The 21,565-nt window shown below is 37.9% G+C and overlaps 1 protein-coding gene across 1 annotated transcript; it reads right to left on the bottom strand.

The window, feature by feature from the left end:
* Nucleotides 1–253: 253 nt before the first annotated feature.
* LOC136692098 (CDP-diacylglycerol--glycerol-3-phosphate 3-phosphatidyltransferase, mitochondrial) lies at nucleotides 254–21,286 on the bottom strand. The gene is made up of 11 exons (XM_066665203.1): nucleotides 21,166–21,286; nucleotides 14,831–15,020; nucleotides 11,474–11,551; nucleotides 11,146–11,242; nucleotides 9,527–9,716; nucleotides 8,908–9,086; nucleotides 5,871–6,295; nucleotides 5,490–5,565; nucleotides 3,392–3,540; nucleotides 2,698–2,862; nucleotides 254–1,464 (listed from the first exon to the last, which is right to left on the bottom strand). The coding sequence occupies exons 1-10, from the start codon at nucleotides 21,276–21,278 to the stop codon at nucleotides 2,743–2,745; spliced, it is 1,617 nt and encodes a 538-aa protein (XP_066521300.1). The 5' UTR covers nucleotides 21,279–21,286; the 3' UTR covers nucleotides 254–1,464; nucleotides 2,698–2,742.
* Between the last annotated feature and the right edge of the window lie 279 nt (nucleotides 21,287–21,565).

Raw genomic sequence — 21,565 nt, 5'->3', positions numbered from 1 at the left:
ACCCATGTGACTAAATAACTGCAGAGTTCCAAACCTCCTTCAGCATTAACATCAGCAGAAAATCCATGTGCAGGCGCCCTGGCACGAGTTTCCACGGCAGAGCAGCTGCGTGCAATTTACATCACCAAGAACAATTCCAAATGTTCAAATATACACACGTGTGTGTGTGTGTGTGTGTGTTTGAGAGCTTGTAGATTAATTAAAAAACAATTTGTATTACAGATACATATTTAATTTTTGAAGAAATGCTCCTTCACAGACAAAATACAATTTTACAATAAAAATAATACACACTAATTATACTGCATTGGGAATTAAATTTCTTTCAACCAGTCGACCTAACGCTTTGATTAGAAATCAACTTACTATAGACCTGAAACCATTCAAAACATGACTCCTTCGTACTTCCTCAAATGACATTTTGGTCTCCTTCCAACACTTAAAAATGTAACTTCAAAAGAGTTATTTAAAAGAAAAAAAAGTAAAAAAAAAAGAACGTTTTGTCGACCATCACATTCCTTACACACTTTGTATTTACACAGGTTACAGCTTCACCAAAACATTTCACACACATTTTGTAGGGCTTAGTGATGATCTATGAGGAGTGAATGTCTATGGACCTGCCAGTTTTTGAAGTTGACCTAGTTTGCGTTAAGTTAAAATGTATAAACATGAAGCTTTATGCATGTTCAGCTTTTTTACCACAGTATAAACCCTCTAGGGCTGAAAATAAATACACAGTCACTGAATACAAGAGCAAAGGTGTGTTAAGGCCAACTGTATTAATTCACCATTGCCTGGATTACTTTCCAGTTAAAGAAACATCTTCTTACAGAAGCAACAATTTCGATGCACCTCTATATTCAAATTGCACTCATGTTGCTGTCATGTTTAAAACTAATATAAAAATAAAGATGTGTAATAAATGACCAGTGCTTAGGACAGAAATGACAGTTGTTAACGGAAGCAAAGTAACAGCATGTTTCAGATCGACAGAGTCACAGTAGTCACTTCTAACAATACTGCATTCTTATTTTTATAAATATTCTTACATTAAAGTGTTTTTTATGAAAATAAAAAACCCATATCACCCATTTTCACATCTTATTCACCTTCTGTAGCCATGGACATGCCAAAAAACAAGTCATTAGATTGTAACAGTAAAACATTGGGAGTAAGGGTAGCTTAACATTCTTAGCTTTTACCTTGCTATGCATCGGATTCAGTTCAGCAGTTTAATACCCAGTTATGATGATAGTACAGGGCAAGTATTAAAGCCTGCATTATGGACTGTGCTCTTTGGTATTCAACATTGTGGGAAAACAGGAGCTCTCTGAGACACTCCATCCGTCTGATGGAGCTGACACCAGCCATTTTTGTCATCATCTTCATCAAAGCCACTTCCCAGTGGTCTAACGGAACAAGAGACGCACTTGAGAGCTTACCTTTGGGTGGACATTTAACCTGAAAATAAAGAGAAACACACTCAGTGGGTGCTGGTTGGTTTACGCCAGTTTGTCAATGTTTAATCCACAAACACTGCAATGAATATGTTCAAATTGAAAAAGTACATGACCTCAGTTAAACGACTCAGAAAGGACTATTTCACTCTAATAATTATCACAGTAAAGATTTTGCTCAGCTAAAAAGATCAGATTGCACATCAGACATTCACAAGGGGGCAGCCTTATATAAAGAATCTATGGGTATTTCAGCATATAATAAACAGGAATTACACAAGCTGCTACTTCTTTATTGTTATGGTTAATATTTCCTATAAGCGAGGGAAGTCCTATTGTTCTATTAATTGTTCTATTGAATGGGTTTGTGTGGTGTGTGGTATAAGTTATAAGTTATAAATAAATAAAGAATTGTAAGGTTTTCCCGTTAATCAGTGGTTAGTAACTCTCGAAAGTAATCCAGTAACTCGACAACTAGCAACAGGTATATTGGCAACCGTTCTGATACCACAGAAGAGTCCGAGTAGCCTCAACTGCCCTAAGGGTTTTTGCTATCTATAAAATTATTAAAAATAATAATAAAAAAAAAGCAGCACCATGTATTGCAGTTTGTGCCAGTGTAGATCTTCTATGGGGTCACACCAATTGGGCCAGCCATTCACTCTTGTCAATTTTTTAATGTTGTGGCTGACTGGTGCACAGCAGACACAAAACCTCTAGAAAAAGTTCCAGATGTTGACTGAAAGAGGTCACTGCCAGTGCAGCACAGAGGTTAAAGACTGACAGCACTGGAATACTGTATGGCCAAGGTTTGCTGTGGTCTGGCCACACTACACTCTGCTATGATATGGGATTTAGGCTGGAGTAACCACTGCTGTGACACTGCACATTCTTAAGAAGCCACTGTCTGGCAGCTTTGGGTTTATGTGTATATCCATATTCATGGCAACTCTATATGTGTTAAATGAAAAAGAACAACTGATCATACAAACCCAAAAACAAAATGCTGATTGTTATTGTGAACTTCAATCTCAGAAGGTTTTGGCTTTCAAAAGTCAACAAATTGTTATATGACCCACTTCACATGTAGCTAGAATAATGCCATTTGAACAAAAAATGTCTGAATTTCAACCTGCTTTTTATCAATTTTAGTTTGGTTTAGTCTAGGCCCCTTCAGTCTCACCTAGAGCTCAACTTTGTGTGTGCAGTGAAGAACCCCTGTATTACATTTACTAACCTGGTAAGGATGGTAGGAATTTCAGAAACTCAGGCATATGGATCCTCAGAAGAAGTTCTTTATAAGAGGAGTTACCAACTTCACCCATAACTTAACATAGCGGTCTGGTTGCTTAAATGTGCTGCTTGATACTTCTGTGGATCTCTTATACAACATTTCTTGCTCCTGAAGTAGAGAGAAAACAGATTTCAGTCTAAAGAGTTTTATAAAACTTGGCAGAATGTCTTGGACATATTTGCTTAGATTATTTTACCAAAACATTTGGAGCTTGTACAAAATAATTAATCTTTAGACTTCTTTAGAAACCATTCCCAGTTTTCACAATTGATGGCCATCAAAATACATGATTTTACTGCCCTTGCCATTAGGTTATATAACTTGCATAAGATAAGGACTGACAGGAATTTTGTCATTTAAACAGTTAATGAGTATATGAACCTATTTATGGTTACCCAGGTTTTATTACCACTCATGTATTGGTTTCCCAGAAGCATCACATGGCCTTTGCTAAAGGATATACTAAAGAGTAAATGATACAATGGGCTTACCAACACGGCCTAACATGACACCAGGGGAAAGGTTTAAACGTGGACATTAGCTACAATATCAGTCATGATTATATAAGACGAGATGTCCATAAAAATTTGCAATCAGTAAACCAATGCTCATATTTAATGAAATAACAGAGGCTGACCTGCTGAAGGTGGGCCTGAAGCTCCTCATTCTCTGTTACTATGGCGATCTGTGCCTCTAAATCCCTGTGTACAGAGCGGTAGCCAAAATTGGGGGAGCCAATAAGAGTGAGACAAGGGTGCTCTTTTCCTTTCTGGTAGTACCACAGTCCTGTGAGAAAAGAATTAAGACTTAATGCGAACAAAATGAACACGAGGAAAAAGAACTATTGGAGAAGAACCGAATTTGATGCCACATTAACATCAGAAACATCTCCTGCTGTGTTTACACACAGTGGCAAAATACACACATATACCCACTCTGTTCTAATCAGCTCAGCTTGAAGGAGCAGCATTTCAAAGAAATATTTAGTCAGATATTCTGAGCAAATCCAATCTAAGCTACTTATGGTTCCTAACAAAAAAAAGGGTTTGTAAGTCCATACAGAGTTTCTGTATGAACACTCCTTGGCTTAAATAGCATTATTTCAATTTGGCTGCATTCCTTTGTTGGCACAGGGTTTATGAGCTCAATGACATGTGGCCTTCATTCAGCTCTTACAGGAAACCCTGAACATGAAATATGATATCTTGGCATTGCAGAATAAACAGATCCTTCATGCTTTCAGTACAAATACATTGACCCAGCTGCCTATTAGATCATTTAACGTCAGGGAAGTTAAAAAAAAAAAAATCCAAAGTAAACAAAACAAACCATGATGTATTAGTTGCAAAGTGCTTTTATGTGACATATAACTGTAAATCAAAATTCAAACATTCTCCCAAACTTTTGCCATTTTATGGTAGGTGTTGCATAGTATTAAAAATATATATATAATTAAAAATTGTAATACGCCACAATAGCTAACATCAAAATTGCCAAACCTCAACTATTCATTTGGATACAACATTAGCCCCAACAACAGAACAAGTCTGTGTTTTGCAGCACGTCTTCCTTTATGGAACACATAATAAATGAAGTGGCAAATTCTTTTTGCTTGCCATTTTAAAAAGACTTTTTTATTGAATAAAATTAAAAACGACATTAAAGTGTCATTTTTCATACTTTGCAAAAGTGCCAAAAAGTGACAAAAGTGGAAAAGTGTTTGTTAGTGCTCCATTTAATCTGTCACAACAGCAGACAGTTTGCCCTCAGGAAACATTCTTTTTTTGATGGATGGTGATTATCATGAAACAGCTGATGGGAAGCCACTCAAAACACATTCCTCTGGACTTCCTTGCAAGTACAAACTGTCAATAACCTGTCCAACATACCTTTGTGGTACTTATGTCACCTAACCGCTTGAAATATAGTAGTCAGTTTTCTCTTTCTCTTTCTTACTCCTTTCTCCCTCTGTCCATCTCTCACTCTCTCACTCAGTCACCCTCACTTAGGCCAGCTTATTGTCTCTTGCCTGGGGTGAATAGGTCCCTTGCAGGCTGAGGGCCAGCGTCAGAATGCCAGCTAATGGTCATTGATTCTTTTTCCTGCTTGACCAAGGGGACCTCTGCACCCCGTCTATTCCCACTTCTGCTCCTCTGTTTACTAGAAATGACGGCATTGACAGAGCTTTATCTAATAAGCGGGACTTCTCAACGGGAGCGTGAAATTGAATTCCACTGATGCTGCCCATATTTACTGAACTTCAGCTCACTTGCTCTTGCTGCTTGCTCTATTCTAGTCTCACCCCACCCTCCCTGGCTTACTTCCTCCCTCCCTTCAACTCATCTCTAGGTCAGTGTACACATGCATATAATCACATTAGATTTCAAAAACACTAACTGAACAAAGACCGGGATAATGCTGTCACTTTTGGCTCTCCTGAAGGTTTTCCATTATGTCTTCAAAAACAGAAAACATGAGGTGCCTCAAAATTCAGTGGAAGACAAATAATCTGCTGTGTGCATTCCTCTGATTTACAGAGAAAACATCACAAACGTCTGGCAGCCTCTGTGGCCTAAAGTAGAGCGGGAATGGATCAGAGGCTAACCCATCAGACAAGAGATGCTGGGAAACCCAGCTCACTTCCTTAAAATTAGTTTTCCAGGTATTCTCAAGTGTCTTTTATATGAGGAACAATAATAAAGTGTATTTAAGGCGACTGCATAAACTTTACTCACCCTTGGCATGAAAAGTCCAGTCAGGGCGAAAATATTCATGTAGTTGGACACGACCGTGTTGACTTAGCTCACATACCTAATAAACAAATAAATATATCTATAAATATGCATTGAATATTTCAAAATGTATCAAAAACAAGCTTAGTCATTAAGCATATATATAAGTGATTATACGTTTTTTCATGAAGTGTAACTCGCTCCAAATCAAACTGCTTTGTAGTACCAAAATAAATCAGAATTCTCAGTTAGCGGTTCCCCACATGGTAGCAGCCATGTTTAAATTATACTGTATTTAGCATACAATCTCTGATATATTCAGGACCCTTAGTGTTAGCATAATGGTTTCCTAGATGAAGAGTGCATAATCAAGCACTTGTTCACCTTTCTGTAGAATTGGTGTGCAAGATGAACATAAGCTTCTGGAATGGCTCCTGCCACCCCTTTGGCCCCAAAGAACCCATTGACTTCAGGAGAGGCCATGAGGATACGGTAATCTGCTGCAGCTCCCAGAACAAGTTTCATGTAAGTCTGTGTCAGATTAAAGTAACCTGAGGTCAAGTATACAGTAGAGTCTCCATCTGCCTCCCACAACAATTTCTGAGTTACTTCCTCATCCAGCTGGACTCCCAAAGGCTTCATCTGGACAAGAGGGAAGACCCAGGTGTCAATTCTCTCTTCTCCACATTCCAGTTCAAAGTCTGAATCTTGCGAGCGTTCCAAATCCAGCATCTGCTGCTGGGTCTTAGCTGTGTTCATCACTGCCATAATCCGCTGCCGTGCTACAGCTGAAAATTCCATGCGATTACCTGAGAATCAGAGGTTCAACTAAGAAAAATGTGTTCTGGAAAATCATACATTCAGTGCTTCCCAGAAGAATGTGTATAAACATATAAATGTACAATTTACACAAATTTACTCTGTGACTAAACTAGTCTTTTAGCCAAGACACATCTACTATGGTGAGGTGGAGATGTGAGGCTACAACGAGAAGATAATAAGACATCTGTGAATTGAACAGCTAAAAACAGTTGTAGCAGCCAACTTGAAGCATGAATTCTTCTATATTTTCTTTCATTATAGATCATCATGTGCTACAGTGCCAGAAACAAGATGAGAAAGTCTATCTCAGATCAGTGTGATCATGTGAAGTACATTCCATTGTTTGCTAAAATGCACATAGCTCCACAGCACAACTACAAAAGCAAGCTTATATCTTTGTTCATTGACTACTTTTAGGTTAAATAGAAATATGATTTAAACAAATAAATAAAAAAAAATAATAATAAAATTCACAACTCAATCACAAACCCAGTTTGTTCCCCAGCATATTTCAAAAGCACTGTCAAAAATAAAAATTTTAGGGGGGTTGTGTTCCATGCCTCGCAGAAAGGCCTTTGAACATATAAGGATCTCGCAAATGCATGATCCAAACCTCAGAGACGCGGGTCAATAACTGCTGACCGTCTGGAAAGGCGCTCTGTCAAAGCCTGGCGCCTCTGCTAGACATAATGTGCCACGGTGAGTCATAGAAAGAGATGCAATCTGTAAATAATGAATTAGTTTCTGGAAAAAAAAGTGCTGTGTGTTTGTAATGTATGGCCAAAAACTACTGATCTGGGGTCAGTTTGCTTGTGTACTGCACAATGAGGATATGTTAAAAATCGAGGAGGAGAGGCTAATACAAAGACTGTCTACTGACCATAAAATGGAAGCACAGCCACAAATATGTGTGGAGAACACAAGTCATGCTTTGATGGCAAGGGCAGGGGCTTTCCCCACAGGCAATGCACCAGCAACCCCAAGCCTCTGAAACCTCTGAGGACCAAACACATCCAGTTAAGAGGGCCTGGAGTTCAGCCGCTCTTACCGACAGGCAGGAGGATCTGATTACTGGTGCTACACCGGCAGTGAAGTGCAGACTCAGCACATGGGCTTCTCAATGGGTCATCCAGTTGCAGTTTAGTGGAAGCAGAGTTTGTATGGCCTGCTTTTATTACTCCTCTGTGTAGTTTGTTTAATAAGACCGTGTGAGGAGTTAGGACAAAATGTGATAGATGAAGTGAAGTGAACATAAGACAGGTTAAAAACTCAGCATTGAGAGACTTGCCAAAGAAACTTTTTGCTATAGCAGTGGTGTCAGTGCCTGGCCAGGAAATAAAACATATTCTCCCATGTTTATGCAGGTGGGATTATCCACTATGCCATTCATTTTGAGAGTGTAATTCGTTCATCGTTTATTCATTTTAAATAGAAATGCAAATCCAATAGTGACTGAATCTGTTAGCATGAAAACCGTCAAATTACTGGCTGTTATTTTAAGACAATAACAATAATCTATCCCACTCATCAATGATTAATATGTCATGTACCCCATTTTGCAGTTCCTATGCTTAGCCATAATTCATAGGTTTCACTTTTTGCCTGTTAGCCCATTTCTTTTTGGCAGTGTCCAAGTAGGCCTAGCTCACTCTTTCATGTCCTTCTATCCGTTGCAAAAACCATTTGCCCCTCCTTTTGCAGATCATTTACCCCCAACAAGGTGACGACACCAGTCTATTTCCGGGACCTGTGACAAACTGTAGTCCCATTCTGAAGTGGTTATGTCATGGTCTGGGGCTGGCTTCTCAGTAGCAGCGCTTAGGTTACGGATATGGCTTTACGGAGTGAACGTAATCGCTCATTCACTCGTCTGTGCTCCTTTCGGAGCATGGGGAGCAGTCTGAATGTAAGACACACCAGTCATAGATCAACCAGGACAACAATGCTACTTCCACTGCCACTACCAGCATCTCTGGAGCCTAGAAAAACTGGGCTGGCACTGGTTTGAACCTACAGCAATAGCCCCAAGTTTAAAAACTATACAAATGGTGCAATTCCTATTCGAAGCTTTAACAGTGAGAAGTTCTGATAGGTGGATGAATATAGAAGCAGGGAAAGTGCATCATGACATGTCATATTTCAAAAAAAAAATTTGGACAAACAAAAATGTAAGAAACATTTGTGAGCTGTCAGAGAAGCACAGTGGCACAACAGGTAGTTCCACTGCCTCACAGATACAAGGCCCGGGGGTTGTGGGTTCAATTCCCACGGTGAATGCCTGTGAGGAATTTAGTGTGTTCTTCCTTAAATAATGCATGCTTAAATCATTACAAACTTGCCACTGAGCACTGCAGGACTGGACTGAGTTAGGTATCATATATAGATTTGCATGTGTGGTTTATGAATGAGTTTGAAATAATTTGATATTTAAAAAGTGCAAAATTACTTTGCATAGGACAAAATACAAGTGGCAGTACCTGCTATAAAGCCTACATTTTGACTGTACTTTTGTACCAATGGCTATGTTATTACATATAGGATAAGATTTCATCTTTTTAATCTGATTTTGCAATTCACTGATTCAACAACTTCCACTTACCGTGGTATGGGTGCACCATTCCCTCCTTCATGTGAACACTGTCATCAGACTCCAGCTGCATTGATAAATCCCCCACAGCTCCCACCAGCTCAGCAAAGAAATCAGCCACTTCTCTGCAATTCTCCAAGAGTACATAGCGATCCTGACGATTAGTGAAGTATGAATCACTTAGATTTGCTCTGTAACAAAAGGTAATACAAATGATTAACCTATGCACTACATGCATTACCCTACATGCACTCAGTGTTTTTTCAGTGTTTTTCATTATTATTTAAGAGGCACTGGAGGGTAAATACTGCAAATTAATATAGCATTATAAACAGTCTACGGCACCAGAGAACTGTTCAAACATTTTCTGTACTGCTATTTCTTCCCATTCAAAAGATACTCTAACATATAAAAACATATAAACTCAACTTTCTGGTGTTGGCATTAAGCCTTGGCTGATCATGGGAAAGAGTGTATGGCAAGCCTTTAATTAATGTAATAAATCAGGCAACGTAATTATTAAATAAACATAAATCATTTTAGCAAATTTGCATTTCCTTATCACAACACCAGAACTGTAAGAATTGGCATTTGATGACAGATGTGTGCCTGTTATTTTTTCTGTCCATACCCACTGATAATCAGACTGTCGTCAAACAGATAAGCTTTGATATGCTGCACGCCAATGGTTTCATTGAAGCGTTCAGGCACTAAAAGGCGCAACAGACCCCTCAGGTCTGGAGTGTGGTATAGACACACTCTCATCTGCTCCGGGAAACGCTGCAGCAATGGCAACAGCATTGTGCGAGAATTGTTCTTTCCTGGAGAAAACAAACACAAAAGCACATGCACATAAACACACATACAGGACAGATCCAAAGATAAAAACAGGCTTTCAAGCAGCAGTCCAAATGCTGCAAACTCTGTGGTTCCAAACATCAGTCCTGAGGACCTTATGTTCAGCACTTTTTTGTATTTTCACTACTCCATACACCTTGCCTAGTACACTAGTCAATTATATTAATGAGTAGAATGGGTTAAACATAGTGGGACACAAAGCATTTTCTGGTGGTCCAAAGCTGGGGAACGAGTGAGCGGGTGATGGCATTTTGTTAAAAAAATAAGTATTGGGTTATTTAATATAATTTATATTAAGGATTGTATAAAAATAAGCATGAATATGTTGGGTGGCATGGTGCCACAGCAAGTCGTGTCACTCTCACACAGCTCCAGGATCCTGTCCCACGCCAGGAGTTTGGTGTGTACTCCCCTTGTCCATGTGGGTTTCCTCCCCTGATCCAAAAACACAAATTGGTAGGTGGACTTGCTACTCAAAAGTGCCTATAGGTATGCATGTATGAATGTGTTTCACCCTGTGAAGGACTGGCGCCCCCTCCAGGGTGTGTTCCTGCCTAGGCTCCGGACACACCACGATCCTGAACAAGATATTCGGTTTTAGATCATTAATGAATGAATTAATTAACTTGTTGTCAAATAGCAAATCAGATAAATGCCCTACAACTCACACATTTAGTTTATTTAGAAAAATATACCGCTCATTTTGCACATCCTGCCAGGATTATAACCAATTTTGGTATAAAACTAGTTCACTGATCCCTGTGCTAGGTCAGATGATCCCAAAGTAGGGGGCACAACAAATCTGGGAGGGTGGGCTCGAAAATATTCTTATCTATGTAAATTTTGGGAACCACAGTTGTAAATGAAGCAAAACACAAATAGGTGCATAATGTGGAGTCACTGGATGTGTGATTACAATCCTGTGACACGGAAGTCACTATGCAAAACAAGCAGCACAAATCCTCAGTAGCCAATTATGCATGACATTTTAAAACACATATTTAGGTAAAAAATTAAAGTTGCAAATTCTTGAAAGTTTCCTTTCCTTGTATTGCTCAAACTTGCTCCATGAAAAGCTTTGCACATGGGAACTGTACATTACTAAAGAGGAAAAGTACATCATGCAATAAGCAACAAAATTACCAAATTATGCCCATACCACACTGTTAGTTATGCACATCCATCAATCCAGAAAAAGGAAGTAAGAGACTGGGTTTTTCCCCCATGTGTTTAATCCTTATCACGCTTTCTCAAGAACTCAAATGTAATGATCATGCTATGTTGTTAAACTGGTTGTAAATGTTTATGTGTTAAACATGAGGGTAACACTTGGCAGGAGAAAGTGAGAACAGAGGAGAACATTAGAAAGAAGAACAAAAGCAGCCCACTAACCTCTTGATCCTCTGGTATAATCTAGTAGTATAGACACTTTTAAATTAGCAGCAACGTCTTCCTGAGAACGCTTAAGGGCCTCCTCCATACAATTAACCTAGAACCATAAACATCATTACAGGCAATTCCCGTGCAACACTTATTGTTTGTCTTATTACAGTGACTACAATTGTCTACAAACACAGTATGCAGTGTAATTCATAAGCAATTAGAAACCAAACATGTGACACCAGAACCTTTAGAAAAACAGTGAGTACTCCACATTCAACAATTATTACTTATGGTTAAGCGTTACAGTTTCACTAAAACATTGGTGGGGCACCCATACAAGGTCTTGCTCTAGAGGTCCTGTGCCAAGATACAAGGATGCCATCACCACTCGTCTTTTGGCTGTCTTGATACGTGTCTGAAACACACATGCACACACATTTTATGTTACACATATTAAAGAAACAGCACATTTACACTACAGTACAACAGATTTATGCTACTACTGAGGCTAACTGGGGCGGCACGGTGACGCAGCAGGTAGCGTCGCAGTCACACTGCTCCAGGGACCTGAAGGTTGTGGGTTTGATTCCCACTCCGGATGACTGTCTGTGAGGAGTTTGGTGTGTTCTCCCTGTGGGTTCCCTCCCACAGTCCAAAAACACACATTGGTAGGTGGATTGGCGACTTAAAAGTGTCCGTAGGTGTGAATGTGTGTGTGTGTGTGTGTATATATGTGTTGCCCTGTGAAGGACTGGCGCCCCCTCCAGGGTGTATTCCCGCCTTGCACCCAATGATTCCAGGTAGGCTCTGGACCCAACGCGACCCTGAACTGGATAACGGTTACAGATAATGAATGAATGAATAAGGCTAACTGATATTTTCTATATACCATTTCAAGAAAGATGAGATTTTTGCAAAAAAGCAATAAATATTACTTTAACACATCAGCTGTTCAAATAAACTGTGTTACCATTTATTTATGTATTTATTATTTTTTTAAAAGTTACACTTTTATAGTGCCTTTCTAGAAATCACTCACTGTATAGGAACTGCAAAATGACTCACTCACTGTGCGTCTCTTAATGACATCCTACATAAGACAGACCTGTAGTGCAAGCAGGCCAGTCAATGAAATGCCATTTCTGTCTATGTTGTTGTAGTATATACACAATGAGGTCTGGCATTAATAATATTCCAGGTTGTTAGGTTAAATGACAATGGCTTTCTGATGTACCCTAACAAGATCTTTTAAGAATATTACCTGCACACTAGATGGGGAAAAATCTACAAATCTATTTATTTTTTAAAAATACAAATAAAGTTCAGGCCAAACATTGAAAATCTTTTCTTTGTACTTTTATCAGAGAGTTTGTTTTAGCGCATTCGATGAAACATCGTACCTTCTGGAAACACAGCGTGTACTATACTCCAAAATACGGAACTACATGGAGATTTGAAGTTCTTTGTGAAACCAATCTGTGCAATAATCATTTATTTTCTGAGCAATAATAAGTCCAAAATCCTGGTAATTATACATTCACTGGTTATTCTAAATAGAATCTTCTGAGATAAGAGTAACTGTAGCAAATAAAGACCCTTGTGTAAAATACTTTTATTTATTAAATGCTACATTATACCACAATTACCTTACTCAGCAGTAATAACTTCCTCTATCAACATCATTCCTTATTCCCAATTCCACTTTCAGCTATCAGGTTTCCAAATGTTTACTAAAGACTACAGCATTACATTATGGTTTTTATAAATAATCAATTAAACTTTTTAAACTTTTCATAGGCTGTGATTCTCTGTATTAAAAGTTAGTTTATAGCCGTCCGTGTGACGTTTTTAAAACATCCCATAAGTTGTTAGCATTATTTCTAATATAATGAATAGTTACAGCCCTAAGTTATATGAAGCTGATTCCATATTTAATAATTAATATATTAAGCCTACTGATTTTTAAAACTGATTCAATATAAATATTCACACCATTCCATGTTTTGTGCAATCTTATATTTGAGCTACTGTATTTGTAATGTTTTCTCAAGCAAGCAAAGAATGCTTTTGAAATTCATGTTTTCAAAGAAAAAGAAATATCAGTACAAATATATGCTTTTTACTAAAAAGTGGCTGCAAATCAGAAGGCTGCTATAAATAAATCACACTCAAATGCAGAATGTGGCTTCAAGGTCATTTTCAAAACCTACAAAACTCCTAGGCTTCTTTAAATCATTTCAGGATGTTCTGAAATAAAATCACATTCTTATTAATAGAAAAACATTCAACACAGGAGGAGTCATTACTGTTTTCAAATGGAGAAAGCCGTTCACATCTAATCTAATGATGACCAGGGAGAGTCAAGGACAAATGAGAAGACAGTAAAGGTGGGGTAAATGAAAATTTGGACATGAAGCAACTAACAACACAAAATATTTGCTTCAATTCAATTACACTCCCTAACATAGTAGTAACAGAAAGCCTGCCAGAAAAAAAGCAGGAAATGCTGTCTACTCACTAATCAAAACAGTATAATAAATCAGTATAATAAAATAGATCATTTAAATTTGTTTATAATGCACTAAACGTCACTCTCGTCTATATGTACTCTATACAGTTTTATCACATTAATTAAATGATAAATATAAATTTGTGTTCTGGAAATGAATTGTGTATTATAATTTTAGTGAGATCTTTATTTTTTTGACTGATCTGACAAATCTTCTGGTTTAGCCAATGGTTGTCTTGAAAATGATCAAATCATTATTAATTCATTCATTCATTGTCTGTAAGCGCTTAATCAGTTCAGTGTGATGGTGGGTCCGGAGCCTACCCGGAATCACTGTGTGCAAGGTGGGAACACACACAGGAGGGGGCGCCAATCCTTCAAAGGGCAACACAATCACTCACACATTCACTCACACACTCACACCTATGTACACAATTAAGTAGCCAGCATGTTTTTGGACTGTGGTAGGAAACTCAGAGGAAACACACGTGGACACAGAGAGAATACGCCTCACAGACACCTGGAGCGGGACGTAAACCCACAACCTCCAGGTCCATTCACTTTACCCATACTTTAATAATAAATAAACATTTATATTTTTACCTGGACCCATAGTGAATTTACAGTATACTTTATAGTCATTGTGCAACACTGCATTAAATTTGACCTTTGCATTTAACACATCCGTGGCAGTGACACACTCACACAAGTGAATAGTGGCAGTGAACGCAGTGAACACACACGCACACACACGCGCACACACAAGTGAATGGGGCAATGAACACATTCACATAAGTGAATAGGGGCAGTGAACACACACAAAGCATCGGTCTATCACTGATAGTGATCTGTATCATCCTAATGTTAAATTTTAGGCAAACTGGAAGTACTTTCATTCTCTGTTCCAGAGCAGGAATTAGGTCATTTTAAATTCCTTTCATAATTGCTTTCAAAGCTGATCTACTAGTCATATGACTAACTCCTATAAGATATATATATATATATACACATATACACAAATCTTGCTTGACATTTGGTTTACATATCTTATAGCTACAATTCATCACAAAGTCCTCATGTTATATGACATAAAGGCGGCCAAATTATGGGGATAAACAGCAACATTAAAAGAAATATATATCGTGGAATCACATCCAACTTCCACTCCTGCATGCATGCACACACCTTCATAGCCTGGTAGAATTCATCAGGGGAGTGCAGGATGTGGATTCGGCCTCCAGGTACCTGGAAAGCCGGCACATGGTCAGCAATCCAGTGAAAGCGAGAGTGTAGTCCTGCAGCTCCAGCAGAACCTGGAGGCCGAGAGGAAACCTCTGCCTCAGCCAGGAGAGGAGCCAGGAGGAGCAGAGAAGACCTAAAATGTGAGCAGATAAATCAGGAAAAGTATTAGGCAGGGCATGAGAAAACATTTGTATACTTATAGAATAAACTTTCTGGACAGGTCAAAAATAAGCTCTATAATTTCTTCTGTTTGTTTAAAAATTGTATTAATGGCTTTTTTCCAGTCATCTTCCTGCTGAAACCAAATCTTTTGCTGGTAGTGCCATCGATGGGCCTAGTTAACTACAATTAGCAGATAACTTCTGCCCTGCGCACAGAAGGCCAAAAGAATTATTCCTTGTCCAGGCTGAAATGCCTCTGATATGCCAAGGTGTCCTTCAGCTAGACGCCTGAAGTTACACTCTCCTGTGGAAAGATGATAAAAAAAAACTCTGACAAATAGCAAAGTTTAAGAGTATATTGTGTGAATAATTTGATGTGCCAATGTCAAAAGGTTTGCTCAGTACAATGACTAAAAAATATTTTTTGGTCAAATTTATATACAACGTTACATCACAAAACACAACTTATGAAAGATTAGATTTTAGCTGAATGACTCTATATCAAATTCCATGTGTTTTATATAAGAACAGCTCCTGCACCATGCTGTTTGAAATAATCTTTCTGTCTTTTAACCAGCTGTTGCTGTGTGTGAGTGTGTTTGTGTGTTTATACCACTATCCGTGTGTGCGTGTACTTAGCGTAACAGATATTTTAAGTCAGTTTTCACTACAGAGAAATATAATCTCAGAAACTGTTCTCTGCAGAAACTGTGGAAAAGTTTCTGTATTACACAGATGTGTATTTACAGTGGTGTATTTACAGTAGCACAAAAGAGGTGCCAAGTTATTGGTTGTAATATTGGCTAAAATTCCAATATCAGATCTATAAAAATAACATGTATCAGCAAATAATATATCATGCATCAAAGTTTGTTATGTATAATAGTAATCTGCACAAAAAAAAAAAAAAAAAAGACCAACAAAACACAGAATCCTTTGCGGGAAAGGAAGTTAACATTTATTACTCAGTTTCACTCACTCAAAGAAAATAACTATAGAGAAGTGCCTCTTATGCCATAAGGAAGCAAGACTCCTCTCTAAAGGTTTACAAAAGGGAATGTTGAAATCATGACTAAGATCACATTTGAAGCTAAAGGCTGTTATTTCAAAAATTGTGGCAGAAAGAATGAGCAGTCATGAGATCACTTCTTGTTAATGTATTACATCAATTTCCTCTGATGCGATTGAAAGTTTTTGTTCCTATTTCAGCTCCTCCTGATGCTAGCAATGTTTGCAGAAAAAAAAATTGTTTTGCGCAAACATCAAGATATTTAAACACACACATACGCTGGATAGAATGTAAATGCAATAAAACTATTGAAATAAAACAAAAAAAATCAAATAACAAAATCATCCATTTGCACCCTCTTTCCAGTAAAGTAATCTAGACACAGGTCATAATGACTTCACTTGCTTGCTAAAGGGTGACTGTACTCTGGAAGCAGACACAAAAGAATAGTTTTCAGAATACAAAGTGGAATAACTAACAGGAACATTGCCACACTGCATTGGCAGATGCCTCTGGGTCAGTGACAGTGCTTAGAAAGAATGTTACTGAGGTAACAAAACGAAAATAAAAAGATATTAAAACCCTAGTCACAAAATGTCATTTCGTTGTGTAGCTGCCGTATTAGTAAATGTATGATAACATTCAGATAACTTTCAACATATATTTCCAAAGCATATTGTTGCTGTGTCTCTGTGGCAACTCCATGTCGGTTTCTTTGCATCAAATGATCATGAAATTGTATGAATAATTCAAGCTAAATTGTCCAACAGAAACTACTTAAAGTGGCTTAAAATCTCTGCTCTGTATTTTTCCACTTTACCCAAAATGCTGCATTAGCAAGAACTATATGATTATCTTCATACTTCTGCTTTAGTCTATCATTTATTGGGTACTGCAGACTGCATATAATAACATCTGAATTCTTTTGTTTGTATAAAGTCCCCTAGCCACCATTTCAGAATTAAAATGTATTTGAAAATAAATGAAAATAGTGAATCAAAAGCTACCTTATACTGCAAATGTGTAATTTCAGAGAGGAGAGTGGTGCCTTAAACAACATTCAGTAACAGTAGACAGATCACAGACAGAGGAAAAACATTAGAAAAATCACTGTAGGGATTCACACTGCAGGACAGCACTGAATATATCACAGAGTTATTCTCAAATTGCTGATATTTAAATCTGTCTAACTGGAAAAATAAAGGTTAAAGGTGGAATGGGATGATGTGTTTTAAAAACCCCACACACATACTAATCTACTACTTATTACACCCTCAAGAGTCTATTAAAATCTTTGGGGGCCAAAAAAGTAGTTGATTTGTTTGGGGATTTTTTTTTACTGATGATATTTTCAGTGTGTGTATAACAGGCCTGGTCAGCATTAAATAAGTACTGAAAAAAGGGTATCAAAATCAGTGCCAAAAACTACAGTACTCAGATGACAGGAAGGCAATAACATGACCTAGGAGAGCCAGCATGAAGTCTAAGCTAAATCTAAACCTAACTCAGATCAACTGCCAAACACCAAGGTCATCCTGAGTTTACCACAACCCAATCTCAGACATATTTTTCTCTCTTACCACACAAATGCAGTCAGTTTCCAAATTCTTTTTATGAAAACAAAAGGAGGGAGGTACTTCTCAAACTAGCATGGCCCTGCAGAGGCTGTAGCCACTGCAAAAACAAATAAATAAAATATGACAGAGGATGAGTATGAGTCAACGTTTCTTTTGACTACTTTGATTGGCTTATTCTCGCTGGTTCATAGCTTTGTTCACAGCGTTCTCATTGATTCATTTGTTGTCTGTAACCGCTTATCCCGTTCAGGGTCACAGTGGGTCCAGAGTCTACTCAGAATCACTGGGTGCAAGGCAGGAACACACCCTGGAGGGGGGAACCAGTCCTTTGTAAGGCAACACACACTCACACATTCACACCTATGGACATGTGAGTAGCCAATCCACCTGCCAACCTGTGTTTTTGGACTGTGGGAGGAAATCGGATCACCTGTAGGAAACCCAAACAGACTCTGTGAGAATACACCCAACTCCTATACTGCCAAAATATAGAGCCTTCTTGTTCAACATCAGTGTCTGACCTCAAAAATGTGGACAGCTTCCCAGAAGAGTTGAAGCTGTTATAGCAGGATGAGCCGACATCATATTAAACTTTCTGAATTAAGAATGTCACTCAAATTCATATGTATTCAAAGGCAGACAATTGAATACTGCATATATGCCAGTTTATACTGGCAATATACTGTATACAGTGTCCATTATGTTGCTAACAAAGTTCAGGGAAATGCCTCCATGTAAATATTTTACAGATCCAATTTAAAATAATTTTTGAAAACATTTTTCAAAGCCACTGAAATACTTGTCAAATTAATAATACATAGTCATACAAGATTCAACATGTACATTTCTGGATGAGCAAAAGGACAGCAAGTCTGCTGTCACAAAATTACATAAGAATTGGTAGACCTCACAAATACTTTGAACTACTGAATTCTTTGTAAAATGAAATCTCTTAATACTTTTATTACTGCAGGGACTGCAGTGAGTGAATATGATTTAGTTTCACTTATAGTCCCTTGCTGCCATAGATAAACATGTACACACTGTCTTTAATGAAAAAGGATGATTGATTAGTGGATCATCATTGAATAACTAATCTTGCATTATGTGTCATCAACAACGTACACTTGCTACATACACTTCTGCATTGGGAGGTTTGTGTCTGTATATTTTTTACAAAGGTTAAAAACTGTTGACTTAGAGCACGTATTTTATAGACTGAAGGTGTGGCTCTGAATGAAGCTTGATCTAAAGATATTGGAAATGTAGATACATCAGCGGCTCATTCAGGATACCATGAGCAAACATACAGAGTACAGTCCAAACATTTATAAAGCACACCATAGAGGTTGTTAGACCTGTTTTACCCTCAAAAATGTTCTTTAGTCCCCCCTCCATATTAACAGTGTATTGAAACTTGGGCATACTAGGACCTGTGGAAGCTACTGCAGTTACTACTTTGATGCCGTTGGCTATTGGTCTGTATTGCTTTCTTGACAGAATATGCACACTGTGTATGCAGGGAGAGGTTGAAGTTAGTTTCCTGACAGTGAGTGTCATTTCAAGACAAAAATAAATAAATAAAAAGTTAATTGAATGCCTTTTACAATCATTAATTAACCAAATTAGAATGCATTATGCTAGCAGAGGAAACCTGATTATTGATGAATGTAAAGTAAGCCTGTTGGAAAAGCCAGTTAAAATGTTCATGCATTAAACACTGCAGTATTTAGGGCAGACTGAATTGATGTTTCTTTCCTGATGTAATAACTGTATAGATACCTGTATATAATGAGTTAATAGTTTTGTTTTTCTATCTGTAGATGGATATTCAAAAAATTTTGTAACGGCAGCAGCTCCTCCAAAGGCCAGTCAGGTGAAAGAATTTTTTACAGAAAACATTCTAATTAGTTTTAATTGGCTCTTGATTTAATTATTATTATTCATATTATTATTATTATTATTATAATTCATTAAAAAAATGATTTTGTAATATATCCTTATATGAAAATAAATAAAAATTGAATTGAGAAACCATTTCTGCTGTGAAATGTCACATTCAGACATTCAGGTAATTAAACTGAACTACAACTATAGAACAAATGCACACTGGTTGCACCAGTCTATATTCTCAGTATTTGAGCGTATTTGGGACTTGCTACTGCTACTAAGTAACACTGTGGCTTTGCTTTATCTGTATCTTGTCAAAGAAATTCGCTGCTATGAGGCAATTTCCTTTACACCCCCCTGAAAATAGAAGGCACTGTAGGCTTCTGGTCAAACCCATGCACCAAATTATGCTTAAATGTTACAGCAGATCATGAGTAGACTTTACCTATTCAGTCCTACATTGTGTTAAATCAGGTGTGCTGCTAACTGAACTTACTACATGTGTAAAACTGAATCCCCTTCTACCTTTCACAAGACTCACCATTCATTGTATTTGTTCAGAGCAAAAATAGTAACTTTAATAAGGGTAAATGTAATATTTATTGGTCTATTCATCATGAAATGTGAGCACAAATTAAAGGACAGCTGGTACATTCAAAGTATGGCAAAGAAGAAAAAATTAAACTTGTTTTGTTATGCCAGCTACTTTTGATTTCCAACCATGTTATAGTGAGAGATTAATGTAAAATTAAAAAGTGTTCCTGCCTGAAATGGGAATCGTACTTTAGTCTATAGCATTGTACAATATATATTAATTTTCCACAACTGCTTCATTCTGTTCAAGGTCACACTGTGTCAAAAGCTTAACCAGCATATCTGGATACAGGATACCAGTCCATAGCAGGGTGTCACACATTCACTCAGTTATTCATACGTTTACATATATGGACAATTGTTGCTTGGCAAATCCACTTGCTAACACTTGTTTTTGGACTGTGGGAGGAAACCAGAACACCCAAAGGAAACACACACAAGGAGAACACACCAAACTCCTCACAGACAGTGACTCGAAGCAAGCTTTGAAATCAGGACCCTGATTCTGGATTTTCCTGTTTAGAAATGACACCAACTGTAGTGGCAATGTGGAGCCTCTACCTTATGTGTTAGCTATTATGCTACATGAACCCACATTGCAATATCAACAGAGGTATCACTACATAACATAGTCACCTTTGACATTTGTAAAGTACTGAGTATTATCAATTCATTCAGAAAATACTGTTCAAGTATAAAAGTGAAAACAGGCATCCTATCGCTATCATTACTGCCATTAAACTAAGATAATTAAATAAAGTTATCAGGGCAATGCTGGGTTATTTGATCTTGACATTCAGGTTATATTCTGTGTGAGAAATCGCTGCGACATAACTCAGTATTCAGGGTCAGAACTGACAGAACATCAGTTTACTTCCAACGATTATTCTCCAAAGTGTAATTTGAAAATACATTCTCTAGTTCTGCAGCAGTGAAGCTAAGGTAAATGTTAACGTCTCTGCCGACGTTTACATTATTTCCAGCAGAGAAACGACACAAACAAGACTCTTCATCCCTAAGTTTCAGTGTAAACCAGAGAGAGTTTACCCTCTCCTCCTGTCATGAGTCCTGAAGAAGCGGTCCGACACTCTTGAGAAAACCCCGAACAGAACCGGAGAGTACACAGACAGCAGTCTCCTCACAGACATGGGCGCCGCCATTTCTCTTCGCTGCCTTCCTCAGTCCCACAATAAACTTTATGTGAACGAGACCAATAACAGTGTCCTTCCTGCAATGCTCATATGGCTAAAAAAAACCGACCTCCTTACTATATATATACTCATTCATTATCTGTAACCCTTATCCAGTTCAGGGTCGCAGTGGGTCCAGCGTCTACCTGGAATCATTGGGCGCAAGGCGGGAATACACCCTGGAGGGGGCGCCAGTCCTTCACAGGGCAACACACACTCACACATTCACACCTGTGGACACTTTTGAGTCGCCAATT

This window comes from Hoplias malabaricus, chromosome 3, assembly GCF_029633855.1.
Source record: "Hoplias malabaricus isolate fHopMal1 chromosome 3, fHopMal1.hap1, whole genome shotgun sequence".
Lineage (NCBI taxonomy): Eukaryota > Metazoa > Chordata > Actinopteri > Characiformes > Erythrinidae > Hoplias > Hoplias malabaricus.
This window is presented reverse-complemented; position numbering and strand designations above follow the sequence as displayed.